The 26,864-nt window shown below is 48.9% G+C and overlaps 2 protein-coding genes across 2 annotated transcripts in view; both read right to left on the bottom strand.

The window, feature by feature from the left end:
- Positions 1-26,864, bottom strand: part of TULP3 (TUB like protein 3) — a 51,005-nt gene that overhangs the window by 15,192 nt on the left and 8,949 nt on the right. The window contains 2 exon segments of the mRNA XM_075900305.1: positions 712-874; positions 15,742-15,793. Coding sequence (XP_075756420.1) covers positions 712-874; positions 15,742-15,793 — 215 coding nt within the window.
- On the bottom strand, positions 20,957-26,255 carry LOC142818722 (uncharacterized). Its single transcript, XM_075900300.1, has 2 exons — positions 21,703-26,255; positions 20,957-21,503 (listed from the first exon to the last, which is right to left on the bottom strand). Exons 1-2 carry the CDS (start codon positions 22,243-22,245, stop codon positions 21,087-21,089), a joined length of 960 nt encoding a protein of 319 aa, XP_075756415.1. The 5' UTR covers positions 22,246-26,255; the 3' UTR covers positions 20,957-21,086.

Here is a 26,864-nt window from a genome sequence, read left to right as displayed (position 1 = left end):
TGCTTTTGTGGAAATTCAAGCGGCCAGTGTAGACAGCTGGCAAGTTTTTCTGGAAAAGCGGCTAATTTCCCAGAAAAACTGGCCAATCTAGACACAGCCATTGTGTACAAACACCAGCAGAGTCAGAGGAAAGTAAGAAAGCTAAATTCACTGATCAACCTCTGTACTGCCTTCCCCTTCCGAATCAGTCTGTCACAGCAATTTTTAAGAGTTCTGTCTTGAAAGACAGTGCATATTGCTGCTGGTCATTTATGCCCTGTCCTCCTTTTGTTTTTCCTCTTCAGAAACATCCAATCTTTCTCCTGCTCCAGATTTATAGCTCCCTACATTTCTGGGAAATCAACTAAAGTTCCCAGGAAGTGAGGAAACTAAACAGTTCCACATATACTTCCATTCAGCCATATAGAGCTACCAAAACCAAGGAGAAGTCTTTCAGAGGTGGATGGCTTTTCCCAGTCTAATTCGCTAATCTGTCACTAGAGTCCAGTTCTGGTTGATAGTTTTTAATAACGCAATGCTGCTTTGCAGCGAGATGAGGGACAAAAAACAAGTGAATAATGTACTGCTGCTCTTCTTTTGTACCCAACAAAATCATTAACCCCTTTAGTTTCTCACCCACTCATTCCCCTAGGGAATGTAAATTTGATCACCTCAAAAGTAAAAACAAATTAGCATTATTAACAATGTCTGTTGATAAGGATGACTACGCACCATGCAGGACAACATCACTGTGAAAAGGGGTGAGTGTCTCCACTAAGGGAGTCTGCTCCTCACACCCTTTGGGCTTTGATTTTCGCAGCTTTGCTTCTGGATTTGGTTGCACCATCAAGGGTTCAAGACGTTTCTTCCTCTGCTTCTTCTCCAGAAGAGCTCGCTGTAAGAGAAACAAAGGATATGAAGTACGGATGTACAGCCCCACCACCAGAGAGTAAGAGGCAATGCACAGTCCCTTGCTATTTGTAACAAACTATTTTATACAGTAAACTTCCGATAATTCGGCACTTTTAGGACCCAGGGGGTGCCGGATAATCAGATATGCCGGACTATCAGAAGGGGGGGCTATGAGAGGTCTAGGGTGGTGTGGGGGGGATGCCACCCCAGACCCCTCATAGCCCCCCCTTCCAATAGTCTGGCTCTGCCCCAGGTGTCCCCAATTCAGCTGCTGCTGGTCAGTTTCAGCAGGAGCTGAATCAGGACGCCTGCGGCAGAGCAGCTGTGGTGCTGCTGGGTTGGTCCAGTAGCGCCGCCCTTTGGCGCTGCGAGATCAACCCGGCAGCACCCTAGTTGCTCTTGGGGACGCCTGGGGCAGAGCAGCTGGGGTGCTGCCGGGTTGGTCCCACAGTGCCAAGGGGCGGTGCTACCGGACCAACCCGGCAGCACCCCAGCTGCTCTGCCCCAGGCGTCCCCAAGTCAGCCGCCGCTGAAACTGACCAGAGGCTGACTCTGGGAAGCCCGGGGCAGAGCAGCTCTGCCTCCGGCTTCCCGGAGTCAGCCGCTGGTCAGTTTCAGCAGCTGAATCGGGGACAGCTGGGGTGCTGCCGGGTTGGTCCTGCAGCGCCGAGGGGCAGCGCTACGGGACCTACCGGCAGCACTCCAGCTGCTCTGCCCCCAGCTTCTCCGATTCAGCCGCTGGTCAGTTTCAGCAGCGGCTGAATCGGGGAAGCTGGGGGCAGAGCAGCTCCAATGGTCTGGCTGCCCGGAGCACTTCTGGGTTCCTGATGGTGCCGGACCATCAGGAGTGCCGGACCATCAGATGCCGGACCAATGGAGTTTTACTGTACTAGAACGACTGGGATGTCTGAAAAGCTCTGGTGGATTCTGATAAGACCCTCACACTTCAGAATGATTCTGAAGTGGAGTGAGGCACCCACTTGGATACTCAGATTCCACTGCTGGCAGCAAGGGGTCAAGACACCATCTTAGACTTCAGCCTAATCCTTGGCCATCAGAAACCTTTTGTCTTTGTATCCAATATAAACTGTCACAGCTCTTTAATTCACACTGAGTTAAATTTAGAAAGTTCATTCAGAATTTACTATGAAGCATTTCACAAACTAGAATCATTAATACAGAACATGTTTCATGGTTTTATTAATCACTGTCCATAACTTGCCTATTTAAAACTGAGTGATAGGATAGAAATAATGACCCATCGGAACCCTCCAGCCTCTTTACAGTAGCTCTGATACCATGACTAAACATTCTTCCTTTTTGAATAACATCTTCGGTTGTCAAATGTGTAATAGCACAGATATACTTCTTGGAGTTTAATTTGAAATTAGTGTATTTATGCAACTTTACTTTTTTATGGTTAACAATTAAAACATTTATCGCAAAATCTTAATACAGATTGCTCTTTCTAACCATATTTGAGAACCTGACCCAAGAGCAAGCTGGAATAAAATGTTTCTAAGAAATATACAGTTTTGAATGAAAAAGATGCTGATAAGAAAACAACTCAGATGAAAGGAAGGGAGAAAGATGTGGACAAAAATTGATTTGGATGGGTGGGACGCTACATGGGAAAGGGGATATGTGTACACTTCAATTTGTGTCACTCAAACAGAATTTTTTAAAATAAACTACTACTGTATGGATAGCATTTGACACCAGTTAAGATATCTCATATTTTTTGCTACTAGAGAGGTGCTCTGTTGGAGAGATTGCAAGAAAAGGAGAACAGATGTGCACATGTGGTATTTGTATCCAGGAATTAAATGCTTCAGGGAAGGAATTATTAAATAAATTCATCTGATGACAAAGTGCCAGCTCTCTAGCTATCCCCTGACCTGTTATCTTAATACCTAGAGTGAAGGATCTATATTTTAAACAGAATGACAAATTCATTAATTTTATTGTTAGGAGCTAGACTTCGCATTGCACATTACCAGAAAAATGTAAACTGCTCCCTCCTATGGTACTGTGGTATAATAAAATATGGACTGTTCTAGTAATGGGAAAGCTTCCCCTCCAAGTAAGTGCTAAAAAAAGAATGGGTGTTTAGAAATGTGTTCATCCTCTTAAATGTACTCAGAGGAGGAGGGCTCTCCAGTCAGCAAATCTCCAGAAACTTTAGCCAGGTTCTTTAAATATTAACTTGATGCGAAAATAAGTAAAGTACTATATAGGTGTAGACTGTTAACATGCTATTGCAACTTTTGCTTAGTAAAAAGTTCAAAACAAGAAAAAAAAACCACACACACACCACAAAATGCCAAAGTTAAGTTTGAAAATACATGTCTCTCCCAGTTTTCAATTACACTGGTGCATACTGTTTCTCAAATTCTTGATCAGAACTCCCTCTTCCAAATGACATTACTATTACACTCAGAGATATCATTATGATTCAGCAAAACAAGTTAGGACTTACACAGGAAATGGACTTTTTGATGGGAGAAAGCCTCCGGAGAGAACTCAACTGACAGCTCCCAGACACTGGGGTCATGGATAGGACACTAGTGAAGGAGTAGGAGTTACAGGGTGAGTCAAGGGTGTTTCAGTCATGTGTGTTGAGCTAAAGTGAATGACAGAGAACTTGATATACCAACAATAAACAGTCCCGTGGCACCTTAGAGACTAACAAATATATCATGAGCTTTTGTGGGTAAAACTCAATGAAACATCATGATATAATGGATATTACTTGAGACCTTAACTGTAGTAATGTTTGGAGTTTTTTGTAAATTAAAGGGAAAATGTACATGTTTTATTTACATGATTGTATAGGACCGGGGGATGGGAGAGGAGAACTCAAGGCAGGGGTTAGGGTGTGGGGGAGGCTCAGGCATGTAGAGGGGGTGCAGAGGGAAGGGCAGGGAGTGGGAGGGGCAGACTCAGGGGCAGGGGGCCCAGGACAAAGGGCTGGGAGGCCCAAGTGAGGGGAGCTTACCGGGGCCACCCTGGAGCGGCAAGAATGGTACTACTGTGGCAGCAGCTCATCACATGGGGCCGTGGCAGCTAAGGTTACCAGATGATTTTAAAAAAAATACCAGACACACTTGATCTCAGATGGCGGGGGGGGGGGGGGGAGGGGGAGAACCAGTCGGGAGAGGAGTGGCCCTGGCTGGAAGGAGGTCGGGGGGAGCGGGACTGCCCGGGGAGGACGGAAGGGGGGAGGAGAACTGGCCGGCAGGAAGTGGGGCTGGCCTGGGCGCACACAGATCCTGGGGTGCTGCCTGTCCCACGCACGGTCCCGGTGGGGCACATGGGTGAATCCAGCCCTGGGGATTCCATCCCACCCCGGCTCTGCCCCCATTTCCCTCCTCTCTACTGCGTAGTTGCGTACTGCCTGGCTGATACACGCTCACGCAGTGTGAGCATGTCTACCAACCAGGCAGTATGCAACTATGCACTGATACTCATGATAATAATAAAACTTAATTAGAAAATACCGGACATTTATAAATCCGGTATTTTCTCAATTTGTTTCCTGGACAGAAAGCTCAAATACCGGACTGTCCGGTTCAAAACCGGACACCTGGCAACTCTAATGGCAGCACTCTCCAGACAGCAGCTCCTCATGCAGGGCTGCGGCTGCATTGCGGGGGAGGAAGGGGCAAGGCTCAGAGGAATGGTCTTGGCTTCCAGACCCAGCCTCCTGACCTGCAGCCTGTCTGGGGAGGGAAGGTTGGGTGAGGCTCTGAGGGCAGTCCCCCTGCAGCCTCTTTGCCAGAGTTGTTGACTCGAGTCCCACGACTTGAACTCAAGTCCGACTTAAGTCGCCTAGGTGGCTCGACTTGAGACTCGACTCAGGTTCATTGTTTGTGACTTGAGCCTTGACTTGAGACTTGCTAAGTCTGTTAAATCGACATGGTGAAAAAATTGTCCGAAAATGCCGATATTGATAGCTTGTACAAAAGTGACTTGACATTTTTAAATTAAGACTTGAGACTTGACTTGGGACTTGACTCAAAAGTGACTTTAGGGACTTGAGACTCTACTTGGACTTGACAAAGACAACTTGAAGACAACACTGCTCTTTGCACAGGGGGTGCAGGATTTGAGGGCTGCCCCCGGCCTGTAACAGCTCCTCACAGCCTACAGGCTATCCATGGGGGGTGGCAGGCTCTGGGGCCCGATTCAGGCTTTCAGGGTTCTCCTATGGCCTGCAGGTTCGGGGTAGGAGAGGGTCAGGTCCCAGAGCTGGTCCCTGCCTCTAACGCCTCCTCCCCGTGTCCTGCAGCCTATCCAGGAAGGGGTGAAATTTGGGGAGTTGGCCCCAGCCTCCAGTAGGCCCCCTGTTGCCTTCAGCCTGTATGGAGGGGCTTGCCTATGGGGACACCTCAGCCTCCAGCAGCTCCCCCCCCCCAATTTCCTGCAGCTTGTAAGGGGGGGCGGACAAGGTTCTGATGGCCTGCCTTATCCTTCACATCCTCCTCCCCACTCCAGCCTGCACTGCCTGCAGACAGGGCAGGCTCAGAGGCCAGTCCAGGCCTCCAGCGGCCCCTCCATATTCTGTAGCTGTCGGGAGAAGAGGGGAGCTGAGGCCAAGGCCTACGAGGGGAACAAAGGGCTTGGGGCAGGGGGTCTATTTACTGGTGTGCTCACAGGCAAGATAGTGGAACCCTAGCCCTGCTGGTCATGCCCTTGGTGATGTGTCTGCCCTCAGTGGACACCCTGTATATAGCTCTCCCCTGTGGGTGCACTGCCCTTTATGTCGTGTCCCTTGGAAGAGCAGCCTCTCCCTTTGCATGTTATAGAAAACTACAGGGCTTCGGCTTCTCCTTGGCACAATCAAACCCTGACCTTGCTTTAAGTTAGGAGAAGAGGAAGCTGCACACTAAATTTGGTGGCCGTAGCTCTTACTGTTTAGGAGGAGTTCCTGAACAAACAGACTTGCAGACAGACACATTTTTTTATATTTTAAAATATATAAAATAGATTTGTTAGCCTTTAAGGTGCCACAGGACTGCTCGTTGTTTTTAACGTTACACATTAATACGGCTACCCCTTTGATACACCAAGTGAACTCATTCCTTGTGATAAAAAGCTGAATGACAAAATCAGCCAGAGTTAAATGAACTGTGAATCCCAATCTTAGTGTCAGCATTTATAAGCTTGTCAATTATGATATCACAACAAGCAATAAGAAAACAACTTCTAACTTAAAGAGTTAGGGGAAGCATTGCTGGATGCACGTGTGTAACTGTGAAGAGAACAATGTTTGGTACAGAAAGCGGAGAATTTGATTTTAGTATGCTGTAGCTCGTCAGTAAGCCAACTGGGATATGCTGCTTGTATAAAAGTAATTTGTACTAAAGACAGATCATTCCTGTCTGCCCATTAGTCACCTTAAGAGAAATTTGAAGGCTGTTCTCCCGATGATAGCCCCCATCCACTTCTCTCTGCATTGTCCTTAAAATAAACGAACACCTGGATGCAGAACTCCTTCTGTCATCATTCTCCGCGAAACCTAGTAAGCTGCCCTCTCTCTTTTTGTCTCTGTTGATGGCTCTTCCCTGCATGTACCTTTAATTTCAAGTCTCAGTTTTTTCTCCGTTGTTCTTTTTTATCTCTTAAGGCAACTTTCCTCAGAAGGTCTGGATCGTGCACATTGTTTCTTTAGTTGCATGATCACATTCAAGCTAGATTCCACTTTTTGGTTTATTATCCTAGCACTGTTCATCGAGTGCTATCCCACATGAATGGATTTGTTATTATAGTTGGCATTTCTGAGGGTTGGGGTACATGAGTGGCTCTTATTCTAATATTATTTGTGAGAGCCATGTTCTCTAAGCTGTTACAGGGTCTCTAGGCTGGTTTGTTACAGCGGTAAGATCTAAGTTAATTAGTTATTGCAATGTTATTCACAAAGGATAGCCTGTACATTAAAAATATATTTTATAATTCTTAAAATACTGGTTTGGAAGAAGAAACAATACACATATGAATTTGAGAAACTTTGAAAATACATATTGAAAGTCAAATTTACCCTACTGACTGGTAGTCAAGCCCTTTACCAGAAATTCAGTTCTGCTGGTTCTGTAGTTTTACAAAATATATAACCAGACTCAAATCACAGAACTCCTATATTGATACAGGAATAAAAAAATTCAAAATATATTCCATATTCATCCAAGAGCTGGAGAAAAAGAAATGTGAAGAAAGGGAATGTCAGGGAGCAAGACAGCACAAGTCAACACCACATTATCTTCAAAATAAATATGGGGGAGAATCTGTTACTGAAGTTTCCTTTCCCTGACAGAGGGAAGAGCTGAAAGGAAGTAAAAGAGACAACATACATGCAGTAAAAGCATACCCCGTTACTATAGCATTGGAGACTAAGTTTGGGGGCCAGTGCTGCAAGACATACATGCATCTCATTGCCCTCAACCAAATCCAAACTATTGGCTAAGTGGCAAAACCCCTATCACATGGAGGATCAAGTCAGTCAATTGTGGTATCTTGTACATTTGCTGAAAACCTGGATGAGCAGAGACACATTACTGATCACTCCCTACCTTCCTGAAGCAGAATTAGGACCCCGGCTGATGAACCCTTCAAGGACGGGCTGGTAGTGTTAGGAACATGACTCAACTTGATCCAGAAAGGGCAACCGCAATCCACTGACCTGATATACCATGTGACTTCACAAGGGCCTTGCCACTTAGCCAATATTTTGGATTCAGTTGAGGACAAAAGGATTAGGATCCAATCTCCAGGTACAAAGCCCCATAGCCTCGTTCCTTTTTATAGTTTTGAGCCTGATGCTACCACGCCTGCTCTCTCTAGCAAAGGTCTCTAGTCTCTGAAGCCTCTCCCATAGCTGTAGCACATGATGGATGACCCCCTTTACATGGGTGTGCTGCTCTTCTCAGCCCTCCTTCAGAAGATTGAGGATATCTTGTGGATGTCTCCCATATATGAGTTCAAAGATGAAGAATCCCATAGAGGCTTGGGGTACCTCCCATATACAAAATAACAACACTGGGAATAACATATCCCACTGTCGTGGATCTTCTTTCACAAATGTGCATAGCATGCTCTTTAAGGTCTTTTTTAAACATTCCACCACTCTGTTCATCTGGTGGTTATATAGGGACATCCTGAGGACCTGTACGCCTAAAAGATGGCAAGAATCAGACATCAATCAGGAAGTTACGTTTGTCCCCTGATCCATTAAGATATTGTAGGGTATCTCTACCTGGGCTAAGGCCTTGATAAACTCGGCAGCTATCTTAGGGTCAATGGTAGTCTGTAATGGTGGCTGGATGCATGCTTTTCTGGTGGGAAATGAGGGGAGGGGAATGAGAGGTGCTTCTGGCACTCCTTTTGGGCCCATGTGTTGGCATTCCGGGGCAAGATGCACAATCATACTTCAAATCCTGGTGGACACCTGGGTGGAAGAATCATTGTGCTACCCAACACAATGGGTCTTTTCTCTGGACAGGTGCCCAGCACAGGGCACCAAATAAACAAGGTATTAAAGATCCTCGGGTAATCTTCAAGGAACCAGCAGCTGACAGAGTACTTCTGAAGTCTGTGGCTCTTCCACCTGCCAATAGAGTTTGTCTTGTCTTATTTCAAAGGTTGGACCTTTTCAGTTTTAGGGGGTCCCTTCCCTTGGTCTACAGTTGTGCCCATTCTCAGGAGTACTTAAGTGAAGGGTCCTCTCATTCTTGGATAATGTTGCCATCATGTTCAAGCTCTGCACCTCATGGCCTTTGGGGTTGGCTTGGCATTTGTCTGGGCTGCAGCATCTCTGGTTCTTATGGTCTCAGACTCACTCTGATCCTTGGCTGAAGCAGGTGGCACTTGTCCTTTCTTCATGGAAGTCAGCCCCAACTGAGCTGAGCTGCTCTCTTTTAGGGTACGTCTAGACTACATGCCTCTGCCGACAGAGGCACGTAAAATAGGCTACCCAACATAGTCAATGAAGCGGGGATTTAAATATCCCACGCTTCATTAAAATAAAAATGGCCACCGCACTGTGCCGGCTCAGCTGATCGTCGGCACAGCGCATGAGTCAAGATGCGGATCGGTCGACTGGGGAAGCCTTTGTCGACCACTCCTGTAAACCTCGTTTCACGAGGCATAAGGGAGCAATTGACAAAGGCATTCCCTGTCGACCAACTCGCGTCTTGACTCGTGCGCTGTGCTGATGATCAGCTGAGCTGGCACAGCGCGACGGCCATTTTTATTTTAATGAAGCAGGGGATATTTAAATCCCCGCTTCATTGATTATGTTGGGTAGCCTATTTTACATGCCTCTGTTGGCAGAGGCATGTAATCTAAACATACCTTTATAGTGGTACACCTGAGAGTGAAGGAGTGATGTGGGGCTGAAGAGTGAAGATTTGGGGCTTCCTCAGCGTGGGGAAGTGTGCCCCATTACAGTCAGTTTGAGTTTGTATGGCAAAAATCAATATTTACCAGCATTTATTGATAAAAATCTATATCTTCCAAGCATTTATGTAAGACTGTTAGAGTGCAGTTCACTTTGTTTAGACTAGATGAAAGAGAAACTCTATAATAAATTTCTAAGCATTCTTTTAAAAAGTCTCTTACACTGATGTGACATACAAATAATAAAATTGGACCTTTTTAACTTTTGGCTAATATCCAGCTCTTTTTCCATCGCTGTATTATAATGGAGATTAATGTACTTCAGGGAAAATACATTGGAGCAGTATGGTTACTGGTTATCATGATGCATTTGAAACTTTGGGAACATTGCACATTAAAATCTTTCCAAAACTTTTTACTTTCAGGCAACACAGGATGCCTGAAAATTCAGAACACCGTGAACACAGGAAACAAAGTAATAACATTGAGTCTACCAAATTTCCAGCAGAGTGCCCAGAGAATTAGGACCATCAGGCTAGCATACAGCTGACAAATGGGCTATCTAGTTTGGTTTTCTTTGTAATACTGGAGTCAATAATAGATGCTTTAGGGGAAAACAACCCCCTCCTTCAAATAAAGCACATGAGTATGATTATTAGGGATGCTAGATATCGGGTAATGGACCAGTTGTATAACCGCACAAAATATTGTTGGTTACATGACTATATGATAGTCCTCAGGTGTGAGGCCTGCAGACAGCGTGCTCCTGGCTCCACTCCCGGGGAGCCCCCTGCCATCCCATTCTGCCAGTGGAGTGGCAAGCAGAGCCAGTCCATGAGAGAAGCCAGTTTAAAAACCAGTTCTCCCTCACAGACGGGCTGATACAGAGGCAGCAGCACAGGGTGGCAACAGCCCCTGCCTGTAAGGGATCTCAGTTCCTCATGGACAGAGGCTGAGCTGGCTTGAAAGCTGCTCCCAACGTGTATTTGCTCCAGTCTGCCCTCCTCGCTCTCCACACTGCTTCCTCCTTATCAGAGGCAGCAGCATTGGCAGGGGAAGGCAGATCCAGTGCTCATGGGGAGGGGGAGCTAACTTTTAATTTAGCTCCTCACAGGCGCCAGCTCCCACTCCCTGATAGAGGCAGCAAATGGGAGAGAAATGAGTGTAGTCAACAAGAACAACAGATACGCCTAGGCATTAATACATGTTGGCATTAATAATCATCATGGTGCCTCTTAAGAATTGGCTTGTGAATATGAATATGCATAACTCAAAGATGCTTTAGGCAAAACAGGTCATGTAAAAGACCTGTTCTGTAACTGGTGTTCTTCAAGATGCGTTGCTCATGTCCACTCAACATAGGCGTGTGTGTGCCTGTCACATGCACCGGTGCTGGAAGATTTTCTGTAAGCAGCACCCATAGGGGCCAGGGTCCCTAGTGTCCCCTGGAGTCGGGCATGAATGCCATGCTATATAGGGTGCCCCTCCCATCCCTTCCCTCCTTAGTTCCTTATTGCTGGAATTCCAGCAGACAGGAGGAGGGTGGGAGGTTGAATGGATGTGAGCAATACATCTCCAAGAACACCAGTTACAGAACAGGTGACTGCTTTTTTTCTTCATGTCCATTCAATATAGGTGACTGTGAGCAGTGTCTATGGAGGTGGGTAGGAGTTATGAGAATGCAGACTGCAGTACAGCCCTGCCAAAAGTGACATCCCCCAGCCTGCTGTGTGATGGCAGAATGAGACATGCAGATATGGACCAACCACCATGTCACCGCCCTACAGATGTCCTGGATAGGGACGTGCACAAGGTAAGCTTGCGAGGAAGCCTGAGCGAGAGGAGTGGGCCCTAATCAGCTCTGGTGGCCAGGCCCCCACCAACTCATAGCACATGTAGATGCAGGAAGTAATCCATTTAGACAATCGTTGGGAGGAGATAGGGAAACCCTTCCCACACTCCACATAGGCCACAAACAACTGCATAGAGCTGTGAAAAGCACGTGTCCTCTCCAGGTAACAAACCACCACTCAACATTCATCTAGTATGTGGAGGCACCTCTCCTCATTGTTTGCATGAGGCTTGGGGTAGAAGACTGGCAGAAAAATGTCCTGGTCCACGTGAAAGGCAGAAACCTCCTTGGGGAGAAAAGCTGAGTGTGGCGGCAGCTGGACCTTGTCCTTGAAGAACCAGGTATATGGCGGCTCTGACATCAGTGCTCAGAGCTCCGACACCCATCTAGCTGAGGTGACAGCGATCAGGAAGGCCACCTTGGAGAGTAGCGACACGGGGCAGATAGATAATGTCTCGAACAGGTGATCTGTGAGCCTTGCCAGGACCAGATTAAAGTCCCACAGTGAAAAGTGGAGATGGCCGCCAAGTGGACCTCGATGGTGGCCAAGGCCAGACCCTTCCACTTCAGGAACATCAAGTAGTCCAGGATCTCCTGAAGGGAGGCCTTGGCTGGAACCACTCACCACTGCTGCACCCATGCAGAGAAACAGGTCCATTTAGCCAGGGAGGTGGATTGCATTGAGGGCTTACGACTCTCAACGAAGACCTGCTGCACGTCACCCAAACATGCCAGCTCCTGAAGGTTCAACCACGATGAACCACACCGTCAGGTGGAGCAAGCTGAGGCTCAAGTGGAACAAGTGATGTTGGTCCTGGGAGAGCAGGTCCAGCCTCAGTGGCAGCCTTCTGGGAGTGCAGGAACCAGGTTCATCAACACCCCAAATGAGTACTGGCGAAGCTAGGCCGGTGTGACGAGGATGACCATCACTATGTCTCTTTTGACCTTTCGTAGGACCTTGCCGATGAGGGGAAATTGACGGACGTTGTAAAGAAGACCTTCAGATCACATGTACAGGAACGGATGTGGCAGAGAGCCCCACTTGAAGCCGAATCTTGAACAGAACCATCTGCACTTTGCATTGTCTCTCACTACGAAGAGCTCTACTAGAGGATAGCCCCAGTCTTGGAAGAGGGAGGCAGTCACCTCGGGATGTAGTGCCCACTCACTGGGGCTCTTGTACATTTCAAAAGCAGAATCGTAGCAGAAGCAGTGAAAGGGGCTTCAGTCCCCGCTCGCACCATTTCCACTGTGCCTCTACCGCCCCTGCCCCCTGCAGAGATGGTGCTGGGGAGAACCAGCTTTTAAGCCAGCTCCCCCCAGCACCAGTTCCTGCTCCCCCTCCTTGCTGCCTTTCTCTGATAGAGGCAGCAAGGTGTGGGGGGGAGCAAATAGTCGCATCACCAACTGACTATCCGATAAGCTTCTGCTTATTAGATAGTTGACAAGCTGACTAGTCTCTTACATCCCTAGAGTTATTAGACTCTATATAAGAATTAATCAGTGATGCGCTATGACTTGTGTTAGGAATAGGGATGGAAAACACTGGGCTCGTCAATTAACCTTCATGGTTACACGCAGGCTCCCAGAATGTGTGGGAAGCCAGCTTAAAAGCTGGTTCCCCACGTGTACCGGCTCCTGGGAAGCTGCCGTCCCTCCCCACCCACACTGCTGCCTCTGTATCTGAGACAGCAGTGTAGGGGAGCAGTAGGTAGTTAGATCATCATTATGGATTTCTGGCCTTAAAAATCTATGAATCCACTGATGGATTAGGCACTAAGCCAAAGGGGCCTGTGCCCAGGGGCCCTGGCCAGGTGAGATCAGAAAAAGCCCTGCTGCCAGGCGGTGGACGCTCAGAGCCCTGGAAGAAGCACCAGACATGGCAGGAGAAGCCCCAGTTCCCTAACCTCAGTAGCAGCACTTTACAGGGGAACCCCCCGTACCTTCTCTCCACTTCCCAGCAGACGCACCAAGCAAAGCCCTAGCACCTAGATCCATCTGCAGCTCCAGACTGGAAGCATTCTCACTCCCTGCTGTGGCTTCAGGGCTGGCAGAGTTCTCTCCCTGCCATGCCTCTGGGGTTGTGGTGGGGAGAACAGAGCATCTCTAGTCTTGGAAGGGCAGAGAGGAGCAAACAGGAGGGGTTGGGGCTGAAAAGGGAGGGACAGTGGGTGGAACAGGAGTGCAGCCATGGGGGAAAGGGAAAATGGGGTGGGACCCTACGTGGGGCTGCAGGCAGCCCCCCCCCCCCACTTGCTGCAGCTTAGGTCCCCACCAAACTTTATTCCATCTCTGTATGAACCTATACTCACCTTAAATTTCACAGGGCAGACTAGCAAGGATGAATATGTTTATTTAAGTGCCCTAAGGTATTAGGGATGTAAGTGACTAGCTGACTATTCAATAAGCAAATGCTTAATGGATCGTTGACTAGTGACTCAACTAGTCGCTTCCCCCACTTGCTGCCTCTATCAGAGAGAAGCAGCAAGGGAGGAGGGAGCAGGACCCAGTGCTGTTGGGAGCCGACTTAAAAGCTGGTTCTCCCCAGCACCGTCTCTATGGGGAGAAGGGACAGGGGTGCAGCAGGGAACTACCAGCGCTTCCACCTTTGAAATGTAGCAAGAGCAGAGGTCTTGCTACATTTCAAAAGCAGAAGTGCCACCGGGAGCATGGGGTCAAACAGTTCCCTGCTGGCCCCGTGCTCCCTGCTTTTGAAATGTACAAGAGCCTGGCATTTCAAAGGCAGAGGTGCTCTTATCAACTAATCAAATAGTCGATGCACATTACATCGACTATTTGATTAGTTGATTAATCTAAATTTAATATTGTAACAGGGCAGCTGCCCTGTACTGGCCCCTTAAGAGCCAAACCCCAGCCTGGAGCAGGCCCGGGGAGTTCAGCCCAGCTGGGTGGCATTGGCCAATTAAGGCCCAGCTGGGGGCTATAAAAGGGCAGGGCTGCTTCAGCCAAGGCAGTGTGAGCCTGGCTGCCGAGGGAGCAGGACGCTCTCTGGGGCTAGGGCAGGGCTAGAGAGTCAGGCTGGGCCAGGACGCTTGGACAGCCAACTGGCCAGCCTGCTAGGCCTGCGGCAAGAGTGTGAGCCTGGCTGCCGAGGGAGCAGGACGCTCTCTGGGGCTAGGGCAGGGCTTGAGAGTCAGGCTGGGCCAGGACGCTTGGACAGCCAACTGGCCAGCCTGCTAGGCCTGCGGCAGGGCTGTGAGCCTGGCTGCCGAGGGAGCAGGACGCTCTCTGGAGCTAGGGCAGGGCTAGAGAGTTAGGCTGGGCCAGGGCGCTCGGACAGCCAGCCTGCTAGGCCTGCGGACAGGCCTGCTGGAGAGACACCAAACCCCCGGAAGGGGGGCTCAGAGCGAGTGATTTGGGCACTGCCGGAGGGCAGTGTGGCAAAGAGAGCAACGCGACCAGAAGATTCCAGAGGGGAAACGCCACATGAGTGGAGGCCTGTGCGGGCGGAATGGACTGATTCCGGGGACCGACGACGGACCCCCGCTACGGTGGTGAGTGACCCCCCTCACAAATATCCTTAATAATTATGGTGATCTGCATTCAGCAAGTTGTGTATCAATCAGTGGTTTGAAAAGAGGTACAATTCCTGAATGTTCTTCCAAATCAAATGCTAAGCCAAAATAGGTTTGTATTTAGAAAAAGGAAGATAAAAAGTTGCTGGAAGTGTCCTGTCAGAGGGTATGTCTACACTACCCTCCTAGTTCGACCTAGGAGGGTAATGTAGGCATACCGCACTTGCAAATGAAGCCCGGGATTTGAATTTCCCGGGCTTCATTTGCATAAGCGGGGAGCCGCCATTTTTAAAACCCCGCTGGTTCGAACCCCGTGCAGCGCGGCTACACGGGGCACGAACTAGGTAGTTCGAACTAGGCTTCCTAGTTCGAACTACCGTTACTCCTTATTTCACGAGGAGTAACGGCAGTTCGAACTAGGAAGCCTAGTTCGAACTACCTAGTTCGTGCCCCCTGTAGCCGCGCTGCACGGGGTTCGAACCAGCGGGGTTTTAAAAATGGCGGCTCCCCGCTTATGCAAATGAAGCCTGGGAAATTCAAATCCCGGGCTTCATTAGCAAGTGCGGTATGCCTACATTACCCCGCTAGTTCGAACTAGCAGGGTAGTGTAGACATACCCAGAGGGATTAAGCAGCTCTTTCTACTGTTTAGAGAATATTTTAATTTCTGCTTTGATGTTTAAACTGGATAATTCTTTATCGAGATTAATTCTCCTCTCTTTTGATCAGCTCAGTGTTGTAATGACTGAATCCTAATGAAATGAATAAAGCAACACTTGTAGGAAGCACAAAATATTAAGGAAATCAAAACAAAAAAAGCGGCAAATTTTGCCCTTGAACTAGTGATAACCAGAAAATCCTTAAAGGCGGCAATCCTTAAAGGTAGCAATTAGTTCTTATCAGTCTCTAACCATCATTCCAAGTATTTATATTATACTCATCACCGTGTCTTTGTGTTAACTCAGACTAAGTTATTTCGAAATAAAGCTAGTTATTTTGAAATAATGTTGCTGTGTAGACGTACCCTCACAATAACACTTGCCAACTTCTGCACCGTCTATTCACATACCTGGTTCTCTAGTTTCAGCTGACGCAATTTTGCACTTTCATCTTCAAAAACACTGAGAAAAGGAAAGAAGAAAAAAAGTATTAATGCACTGCAAGTGCATGTGGTGCTCTACAGAGGAAAGACTTGGTTCCAGAACAAACAAGTTTATAAACTAACTGCCAGCCTGCAATGCACTTTTTACCATACTGGAACACCCAGTTACAACAGTTCTTTGATAGGTTTAAAAACTCATGTTTATACTGCAGTTTATACAAGACAAAATGATGTATTAACCACATTCATGAAGCAATACTGAAACAGCCCATTACCAAGGAGGCATTTTCCAGAGTGTCTAAAGGTTTAGTGAAAGGTCCCACAATATCTAATCGGGGTGGAAAGAAACAATACTTATGGATTCTGAAGCCACATGTTCTGAAACCAAAGTCTTCTCTAATAATAGAGCTGAAACTGTGGCAATAGCTTTTTTTTTTTTAATCATTTTCAGCAGAGTAGATTTTCCCCGGAAAACAGTGACCCATCTTGGTAGAAGTGTCATGGCTGTTGTCATTAAAAAATGATGGGACCAATGAGCAGGTAGAAAAACTTAATGGAACTTTGAAAGCTGAGGGTATGTCTACACTATAAGATTAGATCAAATTTATTAAGGTAAAATGTTTAAGCACCTGATCTTGTAAAGTCGAAGGTGCATGTCCTCACCATGTGCATGAGGTTGACGGTGGCTACCTTTGATATTGACAGAAATGTACTATGGGTAGCCATCCCACAGTTCTTGCTGTCTTTTTGCATTCTGGGTTGGCTCCCAGTGCCTGATAGGACAAAAACATTGCAGCGGGTGGTTCTGTCATCAGCATTGAAGGATAAACTTAATTTGTTGTCAGTATGACCTCTGTGTGACCTGGATGTTAAGTCTGGTCTTTGTAAAGAGGTACATGTTTGAACACAGGTATACAAAAGGAGGGGATAGATGAAACTGGTTTGAACCTGTTGTAAGGCCTGCAAAGGGACTGTGAGGGGACAAATAATGATTGGAGGGAATTTGGTGCAAAGGGGCATGACCTGTATATGCATGCAATTGTAAGTGGTCAGTGAAAAAGGGGTAATTACCATGTAAGGCAGTACAAAAGACCTTGCCTTTTGTTTGGGCAGTTGCAGAAACTTTTTCCTGAGTATCCTGGAGATTTTTGCCCTGGAAGGCATTCCTGAATAAAGCTGGTTGCTTAAGAAGGGTGTCTGGAATTGATTTGGTAGGGGTTTTGGGCCCCCATCCAAACCCTCGGATTAAATTCTCCGTCAGCATCCTATGTCTTCAGTACCCCATAATGCATTTATCTCCTTCATTCTCCCCCTACTTGAAAGCAATGGCAAACAATCTTTCTGTGCCCTTTTTACCCTGGATATCTTTGCAGACAACATACCAGGGCAAGCACAGACTAAGGATGTTAAAAGGCAGTTAATTTACTAGTCGACTAGTTGATGGAATTTCCATCGACTAGTCAATAGGCACTTCTGCATTCCTCCTTTGAAATGTACAAGAGCCCCAGCAGGAGGGGCAGAACTCAAAAGAAGAATGTGGACCTCTGTACAGCATGCCACTGCGTGCCACTAGGAGCCCGGGGTCAGCTGATTCCGGGTTCTGGCAAAATGCCACGGAGACCCCGGGGTCATCTGGGAATACCCAGCTGACCCTGGGCTCCACGGCAGCTGCCCCTTTGAAATATGCGGAGGCAGCCACTTTGAAGTACGCCTTCCCCTCCCCCCCGTTGCTGCCCCTCTCTGAGGCAGCAAGGGGAGGGGAATATCGACTAGTCAAAAGACTATGAGATAAAGAAATGTTTATCGGGTATTTGACTAGTCTTTAACATGCCTAGCACAGACCCTGCTTACCTTCAAACTGCTGTGGCAAGCATTGCAAACACCTCGTGTATTACGCTGCAGCTTGTCCAGAGCTTAGCCAGAAGATGCTGGAGTGAAGAAGAATTTGAGGAGGCCAAGAACACAGATAGGCATGAAACCACTGAGTGCAGCAATTGGCATGGAACCTTGCAGTACCAGACTGCTATTGGTCAGATGGGAATCAGTTTGGAGTGGGGTAATCTACAATGATGACTGCTGCGATCCAAGTAGCCAGGGCAATCAATACTCTTCTGCTAGTAAGGCTACTGCCTCTGGGAAACGTGCAGGACACGGTGGTTGGCTTTGCTGTGATGGGGTTCTCTGTGGTGGAGCAGTAGATGGAACACTCATCCCTACCTTGACACCTGACCTTGACAAAGAGCACATAAACCTAATGGGTACTTCTTGTTGGTGTTGAAGGCACCAGTGGATCACAAGGGCTGTCTCATCAACATCAACATGGGGTGGTTGGAAAGGGTGCGTGATGCACATATCTTTAGGAACTCTGGTCTCTTCAGAGTTGCAAGCTGGAACTTTCTTCCCAGACCACAAAATTAGCATTGGAAATGTTGAAATGCCAATAGGTATCTTTGGAGATACAGCCTACCCCTTGCTCCTGTGGCTTATGAAACCATACACAAAGAGCCTGGACAACAGTAAGGAGCAATTCAACTATAGGCTGAGGAAGTGCAGAATGGTGGTAGAATGTGCTTTTGGCCATTTAAAGGCACACTTTCACAGTTTATTGACTAGGCTAGACCTCAGTAAAAGCAACATTCCCATCGTTGTGGCTGCTAGGGTTGTAATAGTGTAGCCGGTTAAACAATTAACCAATAAACTAATGTTTATTAGTTAATGCTATTGCCTACACGTAATACCCTCTCCCCTTCCCCCTGTTTTGCATTTAAATACCTTGAGAGCCAGAGCACAAAGACCACAGTGGGAGAGAGCCAGCGTGCTTGCATGCAGGCTCTCAAGTTCTTTTAAAGGAAGACCCACTTATCAGTTAATCATGTACCCAACAAAATTTTTGTTGGCTACATGATAACCAAATTACATGCCTTCTAACATCCCAAAGTGCGGGTGGCTGTGTACTTCATAACATCTGTGAAAGTAAGGGGGAAAAGTTTCTGGCAGGGCAAGAGACTCCAGGCAGATTGCCCAGCCACTAATTAGCAGCCAGACACCAGGGCAATAAGGAGAGCACATTGAGGGGCACTGCGAATTAGAGAGGTTTCGAAAACCAGTTTCTCGAATGACAAGACAGTGATGTAACAGTCATGTATGTTGTTCTTAACAAGGTGTTCTCTGCATCATGATCCTGTTCTTCTTAAATCATGTATTTTTATTTAGGAAACGCAGGGAACAGAGACAGAAAAGGAGTTCTGGGCATGAGGTCAGGTGGCAGGGAGTGTGCGAGGGCAAATGACATATTACAATCCTCTTGTGTGGGAATGACAGCCTTTTGTTCCAAGGGTATGTCTACACTACAGCGCTAATTCGAACTAACTTAGTTCGAATTAGTTCATTCGAACTAAGCTAATTCGAATTAGCGCATCTCGACTTAAAAACTAGTTCGAATTAGCATTTTGCTAATTCGAACTAGCGCATCCACACTGATTGGACGCTGGGGAGCACTTAAGGGCGGATGAAACCGGTTCTGGCAGGGCATCAGGTCAGTAGTTGCTTTGTGTGGCTGCTGTCTGAGGCTCTCTGAGGCTCGTGCTTAAAGGGACCCCCCCTGGACAGCCGGTTCTCAGCTTTTCCACTTGCTTGCCTACCTTGCCAAGGGACAGCAAAGCGTTTTTCTCTGCGCCCATCTGTGTCGGTGCTTCCCTTTGGGGACGCCGCCGTAGGTGGCAACATGGAGCCAGAGCTTGCCCTGCAGTTTCTGGTGCAGTTTCTGGACTTGCTGCTGCAAGCCTGCCAGCAATGGCTGGAGGCTGTCTGGCACCACCTGGTGCACGTCAGCCCCCTGCCTCTCCGCCTGGGAGCCATGGAGCAGCTGCGGCGGCGCCCAGGTGCCGGCGTGCACCGCCACATCTGGCGTCTGGACACCAGCAGCGACTGGTGGGACCGCATTGTCCTGGAGCGCTGGGGAGACCAACAGTGGACCCAGAACTTCAGGATGAAGAGGGACACCTTCCTGAAGCTCTGCAAGTGGCTCGCCCCTGCTCTGCGCAGAAGGGACACTCGCATGAGGCCCGCCATCCCCCTCCAGAAGTGTGTGGCCATCGCCCTCTGGAAGGAGGAGGTGAAAGTGTCCCGCACCGGAGGGGCCGGTCTCTCCTGGCCGTACTACACGCCGCCCAGGGGGGTTGCTTCCGGGAGTGGGGCGCGGGGCAGTGCCAGGGCACAAACACTCCCAGCCACCCAGGCGCCCCACTGATTCGCGCTTTGCTGTGTCTCTCCGCAGGTGGTCAAGGCCATCAACTGGGTGCTGCTCCGCAGGGTGGTCCGCCTCGCTGTCCCAGAAGCGGTCATCCGGGGGTTCGGCGCCCTCAGCTTTCCCAACTGCGGGGGGGTCATTGACGGGACGCACATCCCCATCCGTGCCCCGGAACACCAGGCCTCCCAGTATGTGAACCACAAGGGGTACTTCTCCGTCATCCTGCAAGCCGTGTGTGACCACCGGGGACAGTTCACGGACATTAATGTGGGCTGGTCCGGCAAGGCACACAACGCACGGGTGTACCGGAACTCCTCCGTGTGCCAGAGGCTGCAGGCCGGGACCTTCTTCCCCGACCGCCACATCAGGGTCGGGGACGTGGACATGCCCGTGTGCCTGGTGGGGGATGCGGCCTACCCCCTATAGCCCTGGCTCATGAAGCCGTACACGGGGCACCTCAATCCCTCCCGCCAGGCCTTCAATGCGAGGCTGACCAGGGCCCGCATCATCATTGAGGGGGCCTTCGGGCGACTGAAAGCCCGATTTAGATGCCTCCTCACCCGCCTCAACCTCGCCGAGCACAACATCCCTCCCTTGGTGGCAGCATGTTGTGTGCTGCACAATTTGTGCGAGAGGAAGCGGGAGGCTTTCCTGCCAGCCTGGATGGCTGAGGCTGACCGCATTTCTGGCCAATACGCTCAGCCCCGCGCTGCCGCCGTCCGGGAAGCCCAGCGGGGGGCCGTCCGGATCCGGGAAGCCCTGCGGGAGAGCTTCCATGTGGAGGAGAAGGACTGAACTCTCCCTGCATGCCCCACTGGAGCCTTCTTCCACCCTCCCCCCCTTCCCCTTTCCCCTTCCTAACCTCCCTTCCTAATGTCAAAGACACCTGTTTTGGCCAAAAAAATCTCTTCTTATTTTACATAACTGGGGTGGGGGGAGGGAGGAGTGAGGGTGGGAGAGGGAAGGGGGAAACCTGGGAGGAGGGAACTGGAAGAGGGTGGAAGGGGAGGGAGGGAAGGGAAGGGAAAGCTCAGGGTTGGAGGTCCGTCTGGGCTCTCCCGTCTCACAACACTGCGGGTGCGGGGGCCTCGGGGGGGGGGGGAAATGAGTGTGGAGGGTGGGGCAGGAGGAATGGGGGGTGCGGAGGAAGCGGGAGAGGAAGCAGGGGCAGCAGGGGGAGCAGGGGTGGGAGGAGGAGCGAGAGCTGGGGCAGCCGCAGGAGCTGGAGGAGGCAAGAACCAGTCGACCAGGGTCTGGAGGTGGCCTCTGAGGGCACGGCCGTGCTCCTCCAGCGCCTCCAAACTCCGCTGGCGCAGCCGAAGGTCCTCCCGGACCCAGTGCTCCTGGTTGCGGAGCAGCTGCTCCATGAACCGGAGGTGCCGCCGCTGGTAGTCCTCCTGGTTCCTGGTGTGCCTACTTGCCCGGGCGCGGGTGGCTGTTGCAGGAGGGGTGGTGCGCCCTGCAGTCCCAGGTGCTGCAGCTGTGGTGAAACAAGAGCAGCGGTCAGTTCTCCCTGGGGACAAGGTGGGTGAAACCCAGCCCCCCTCTGCAAGGCCAAGGCCCCTGCATGACACACAGCTGCTGCTCCATGGTGGGCAAGGCCCAGGCGCACGGTCCCTGGGCTCCCTCTCTCCCCCACCCCCGCCCCGTACACATAAGGGGAGCATGATGGTACTCACATGTGGAGCCCTCCCCAGCCTCGGACGACACAGGCGATGTGGTCTGTGGGGTTCCTCGGGGGTCCTGGGTCGGCTCCCGGCAGGCTCCTGGCTCTCGGCATCCTCTGGCACCTCCTCCTCAGTGTCCAGGACGGGTCCCTCTGCCCCGGGGTCGATGACCACCCGGGGGGCATGGACAGCGTGAGCCCCCAGGATGCGGTCCAGGGTTTGAAAGTGGGGGCAGGCCTCCGGGTCGGCCCCTGGCAGGCAAGCCCGGGAGTACGACTGCCGCAGGTCCTTGATTTTACAGCACACCTGCTCCCGGGTCCGCTGGTGGCCTCTGGCGGCCAGGCTGTCAGCCATGCGGCCGTACATGGCCGCATTCCTGTGGCTAGTGCGGAGATTGTGGACATTGGAGGCTTCCCCGCAAACCTCGATGAGGTCCACGATCTCCGCACCTGACCAAGCGGGCGCCCGCTTGTGGCCCCGGGCAGGCTCCTGGGAGCCGCCAGGCTGGTCCCAGGAAGAGGGGGAGGGCTCGGTGGCATCGGGTGGCTGGCTCATGTTGTGCCAGGTGCAGGGTCTGCTGGCTGGGTGCTGGCAGGCTTGCAACTGGCACAAACTGTGTAGCCAGCCCGTGCCCCTTTAAGGGCTCCGGGGCTGGGAGGAGGGCAGACAAGTTTCCCTGGTGTTGGCCAGAGTGGCCACCAGGGCAAGCTGGGAAGAGCTAGCCTCCCACTAGTTCGAATTAAGTGGCTACACAGCCCTTAATTCGAACTAGCTAATTCGAACTAGGCGTTAGTCCTCGTGCAATGAGGTTTACCTAGTTCGAATTAAGTGCTCCGCTAGTTCGAATTAAGTTCGAACTAGCGGAGCGCTAGTGTAGCGCCTATCAAAGTTAATTTGAACTAACGGCTGTTAGTTCGAATTAACTTTGTAGTGTAGACATACCCCAAGAGATATCCCTAGCAGTTGAATGCAAGGCTGCCCTTCACTCCCCCACCCGCCGCACATTATAGGGTGCCTAGGAGAGAAGGCTATCGAACTTCGCGAAGCAGGCAGGTAGTTCAGCATAGAGTGTCGGGGGACTCTGCTCCAGATGCTTTTCCTGCATCGCTACTGAGCACCTCAGCAGCTCTGTATGTGATAAAGGACCAAGAGCAGTGGGCAACAGATTCACGGTTGCAATTGCTGTAACGAAAAATATGAAGGGCAGACTTTAGAGAAGATACATTGTAGAACACAGAAGCTAATCTTTTACCATGAAAGAACCTCTGTGCTAAACAATAGGCATATGTTATGAACAAGACCAAAGTCATGTTTTTAAGTGCCTAATAGGCAGGTACAAGACACAGATCTACACCGTGCATCTGGACGTGGTTTTGAGGCAGGCGTGATAAGCAACAGGCTGAGTTTCTTGCTCCTTTGTTTCCGCTTTGAAAACATGTGACAGAGTGGCTGCAGCACTCATAGCTAGGCATGAGTATGCGTTTGCAAAGGGGGACCACGGATGTGAGGAGCCCTGCAAAGACGGGTGGGGGAATTGGGTGTGATTGCTGGGGCTCACATGGTCAGGATGTGTTTGCCACACCCGTTTCCCAGGACAGTGCAAATTTCCCTTCCCATAAGGACCTGCTAGGGAGCAGGAAACCAGGCAGGACTGCAGGGGCTCACATGGTTAGCAAACCTGGCGTCATGCTTTGTGGGAGATGAGCAAATGGAGGTTGATGGTATGTTACAGAGATTCCCCTGCTTCATCCAGGTTGCCATACACGATATCAGTCTTCTCTAAATCATAGAGCATGATAGGGAGCGGATGCTGACTGACTGTGGCCAGAAACCTGGACCTTATGCTACAATGCTTGGTGCTGTAATGAAGCCAGATCACTTATTGCTAGCTTGGTGTAGAAATGTGTCATACGGTGAACAACATCATAAGGCAGGCCTCCCCAGAAACCTTCTGAGAAAGATGAAAGAGTACCTCTATGACAGCTTTGTAGAGACGTGAAGGGAGCATTCCCGCTCTGTCTCCAGATATGTTAACAAACTGTTCTGAGGAGCCCCTGATAAGTAAGTGAAGTGACCACTGCAGATAAAACCCAATTATCTTAATGCATTTGTGGCATGATTATAAATGTAAATTCACCAAAAATGCCCTCCCCGCCATCAGAGTCCAGCAGCAATAAATCCTGGGATGAGGGGATTGGCTCCAAAGTTAAAAAACAATCCTGGCTGTTAGTATCAAATCTTCCACTTGCCTGCTGAGCATTTTCCTCTTCTTTCTCCTCCACAGTGTCCTCCCTGTTGCCAGAGGTGCCTAAGAGTCTCTTGGGAGGTATCCATGGAGAGTTTTGAAACACTGGTTAGGTCTCCACCTAAAATCCCATACAGCTGCTCATAGAAGCTGCATGTTTGCTGCTCTGACCCAGACCAAATGTTTGCCTCCTTTGTTTTCTGGGATGCCTGCCTAAGCAACTTTATTTTCATGTGGCACTGCTGGTTGTCCCTACTGTATCCTTTTTCCACCATGCCCTGTGCGGTTTTGGCATCAATATCAGCGTTCCTTCTGCTGCTTCAGAGTTCTGCCTGCACAGGTTCCTGTCCCTACACAGCAATCAGATCCAGGATCTCCTTCATGCTCCATGCTGGAGCTCATTTGCAACATTAGGCATTCATGGTCAGGTGTGTGGCTGAGGAGTGATGCTGTGCTCACCATGCTAGCCAAACAGGAATTAACATTCAAATGTTCCCATGGCTTTTCCTGAGTACCTGGGAGAGCAGGAGAGTTGAAAGCGCTGGCCAGAGAGGTCACATTGGGGCGCTGTGGGACACCTCCTGGAGTCCAAGAACGTTGACTTTCACAGAGCTGCATTTATACTACTCCAAAGTCGACCACAAAAGGTCAAATTTGGTGTTACTCCTCTCATCAGGCAGAAGTACATAAATGGACTTTAACTGCCCTGAAAGTCTATGTTAAGATTATGTGTCTCCAGGTATGACAACAACTAGGACATTTTGCTCTTGTTTCTTCTAGATTTGTACAGAAGCATACTCCAGAGTCTACTTTGTTTTACTCCCTTTGATCTCCTATATGGGAGGCAGGTGAGGGGAACCTAAATTTAATTTGAGACTCTTGGGTGGGCACTCGGCAGGAAACAGGACTTTGATGGGGGAATATGTATCTCATTTTAAGGAGAATTTCCAGATGATGAGGGATTTGGTGCAACAGAACCTTAAGAAAAGTCAGAAAATTCAGAAAGGTTGCTATGATCAGTCTACTGAGGAAAAGTCATCTGATATTAGTGAGCTGGTGTTAATGTAATTCCTGTGAGGGGAAAAACAAAATGCCGAATTATTGGGAAGGACCTTTTGATTGAAAAAAAGAATGAAGTCACATATAATGTAAGAAAGCCTCAGACCTCCAAGCTCAGGGTAGGTTATATAAATTGGTTAAAAGCTTACCATGGAAAGGCTGTGAATATTATACGTTGTGCTGATGAGAAAACATCTGCCCCTTTAATTGATTTGGTCAAAACAAGCAAAGAAAGAACTCTACTGGAAAGCACTGAGTTTGGGGAGAGTTTAATTCCAGTTTCTCAGCAGGAAATGTTGGCCCTTTTAAAGCACCACAAATATTTTCCCTCTGGCCAGATTTAACTAACAAGGCTATATGCTTCATTCAAACCACAGTGCCCCATCAAGCTCCTAGCAGGACAAATCCAGGAGGCGGAAAGCATGCTGCAAGTGGGGATAATCAATTTTTTAAAAAAGTCCCTAAGCACCTACTATTGTGATAGTTCCTAGGAAGGACAAAGCCATCAGATTTTCTCTTGATTTTATGCAGAGGCAACTTGTCAGGGGGAACCTTGGGAGAAGAGCCGGCACAACTCCTTTCTGCCCAGGCCCTGCCTCTTCATGTCCCTGCTCTGCCTCCTCCTAGTCCTTATCCCGTCCTCTCCCCACCTCTTCCCTAACCTTGTTTTGCCCCGTCTCTTCCCTCAGGTGATGTGGCCCAGAGGGAAGAGGACTAGTGGGGCTGGCACCAGCAGCAGGTACTCCCCGCCCCTCACTCATGGCAGTAGCTCTACAGGAACGGATTCCTCTCCCCGCACATCAGTGAGGCCCACAATCTCCTTCAGGTTCCATGCTGGGACTTGTTTGCAAACCTGGGTACTGGAGGTGGCCATAGAGCTCATGGAACTTGAACTCATGGCTGGGTGTACTGCTCAGGTGTGCTTGCCATGCTGCCCACACAGGAAATGAAATTCAAATTTTTCTCAGGGCTTTTTCTGTTCACCTGGAAAGCAGCAGAGTTGCAAGTCCTAGCCAGAGCGGTCACAGCAGGGCTCTGTGGGAGGTCTCCTAGAGGCCAAGAATGTTGACTTTCACAATGCTGCGTCTACACTATCGTAAAGTTGACCATGCAAGATCGAATTTATCATTACTACTTGTGAAAAACAGAAGTGCCAAAATCAACTTTAATGGCCCTTAAAGTTGAGGGAATGAGCTTGTTAGTGTAAACTCATTGTTTAGAAAAATCAACCTAATGTGGTTAAATTAGACCAGGCCTAAATTTACTTTTAGTCAGCATAGAAGCACAAACAAAAGCAACTCCAATAATTAAAGAACTGAGTCAACTAATAGGAATAGGTCTTTACTTCTATTACTTCAACTCTCTATGATGTTATATTTTTAATAATATGATCTTATTTGTGGCTTACTCTATTCATTTAATAAAAGCATAAAACAATTGCATCTGTAGAGATACTGGAACAAGATTTTAACAAAAACAAACAATACTTTTAATCTTAAAAGTGTTTTACAAACAAATATTTCTTCACAATATCCATGACTAATCTCAGCAAGGAGATCTTTCAAACAGTAAAGCCTATTAGCTTACAATATGACTGATGTAATTTTACTCTTTCACTCTTGGGAAGATGTGCAGTACCTGCAGCAAGAGTGGAAAATGTCCAAACTTCTCCCAGAACTAAAACAACTCTCTCATTGGTAGACACAAGACACTCTCGACACCATTGTATTTAGATGGATTGCCACAAAACATTTCATATAATCAGTTTTCTACAGACCCCTAGATTATAGAACTGCACATCTATTTCTAAACACTGTAAACTGAGGTTGCATCAGCATTTCAATTACAGATCTTTGTTTTCAAGCAGTTA

The sequence above is a fragment of the Pelodiscus sinensis genome, chromosome 1 (assembly GCF_049634645.1).
Source record: "Pelodiscus sinensis isolate JC-2024 chromosome 1, ASM4963464v1, whole genome shotgun sequence".
Lineage (NCBI taxonomy): Eukaryota > Metazoa > Chordata > Testudines > Trionychidae > Pelodiscus > Pelodiscus sinensis.
This window is presented reverse-complemented; position numbering and strand designations above follow the sequence as displayed.

Excerpts from the sequence above, each read along its gene's own strand:
- LOC142818722 (XM_075900300.1), bottom strand. The coding sequence starts at position 22,245 with ATGAGCCAGCCACCCGATGCCACCGAGCCCTCCCCCTCTTCCTGGGAC. Across the intron at positions 21,504-21,702 it reads GGCTGGGGAGGGCTCCACAT|CTGCAGCACCTGGGACTGCA; the intron begins GTGAGTACCATC and ends GTTTCACCACAG.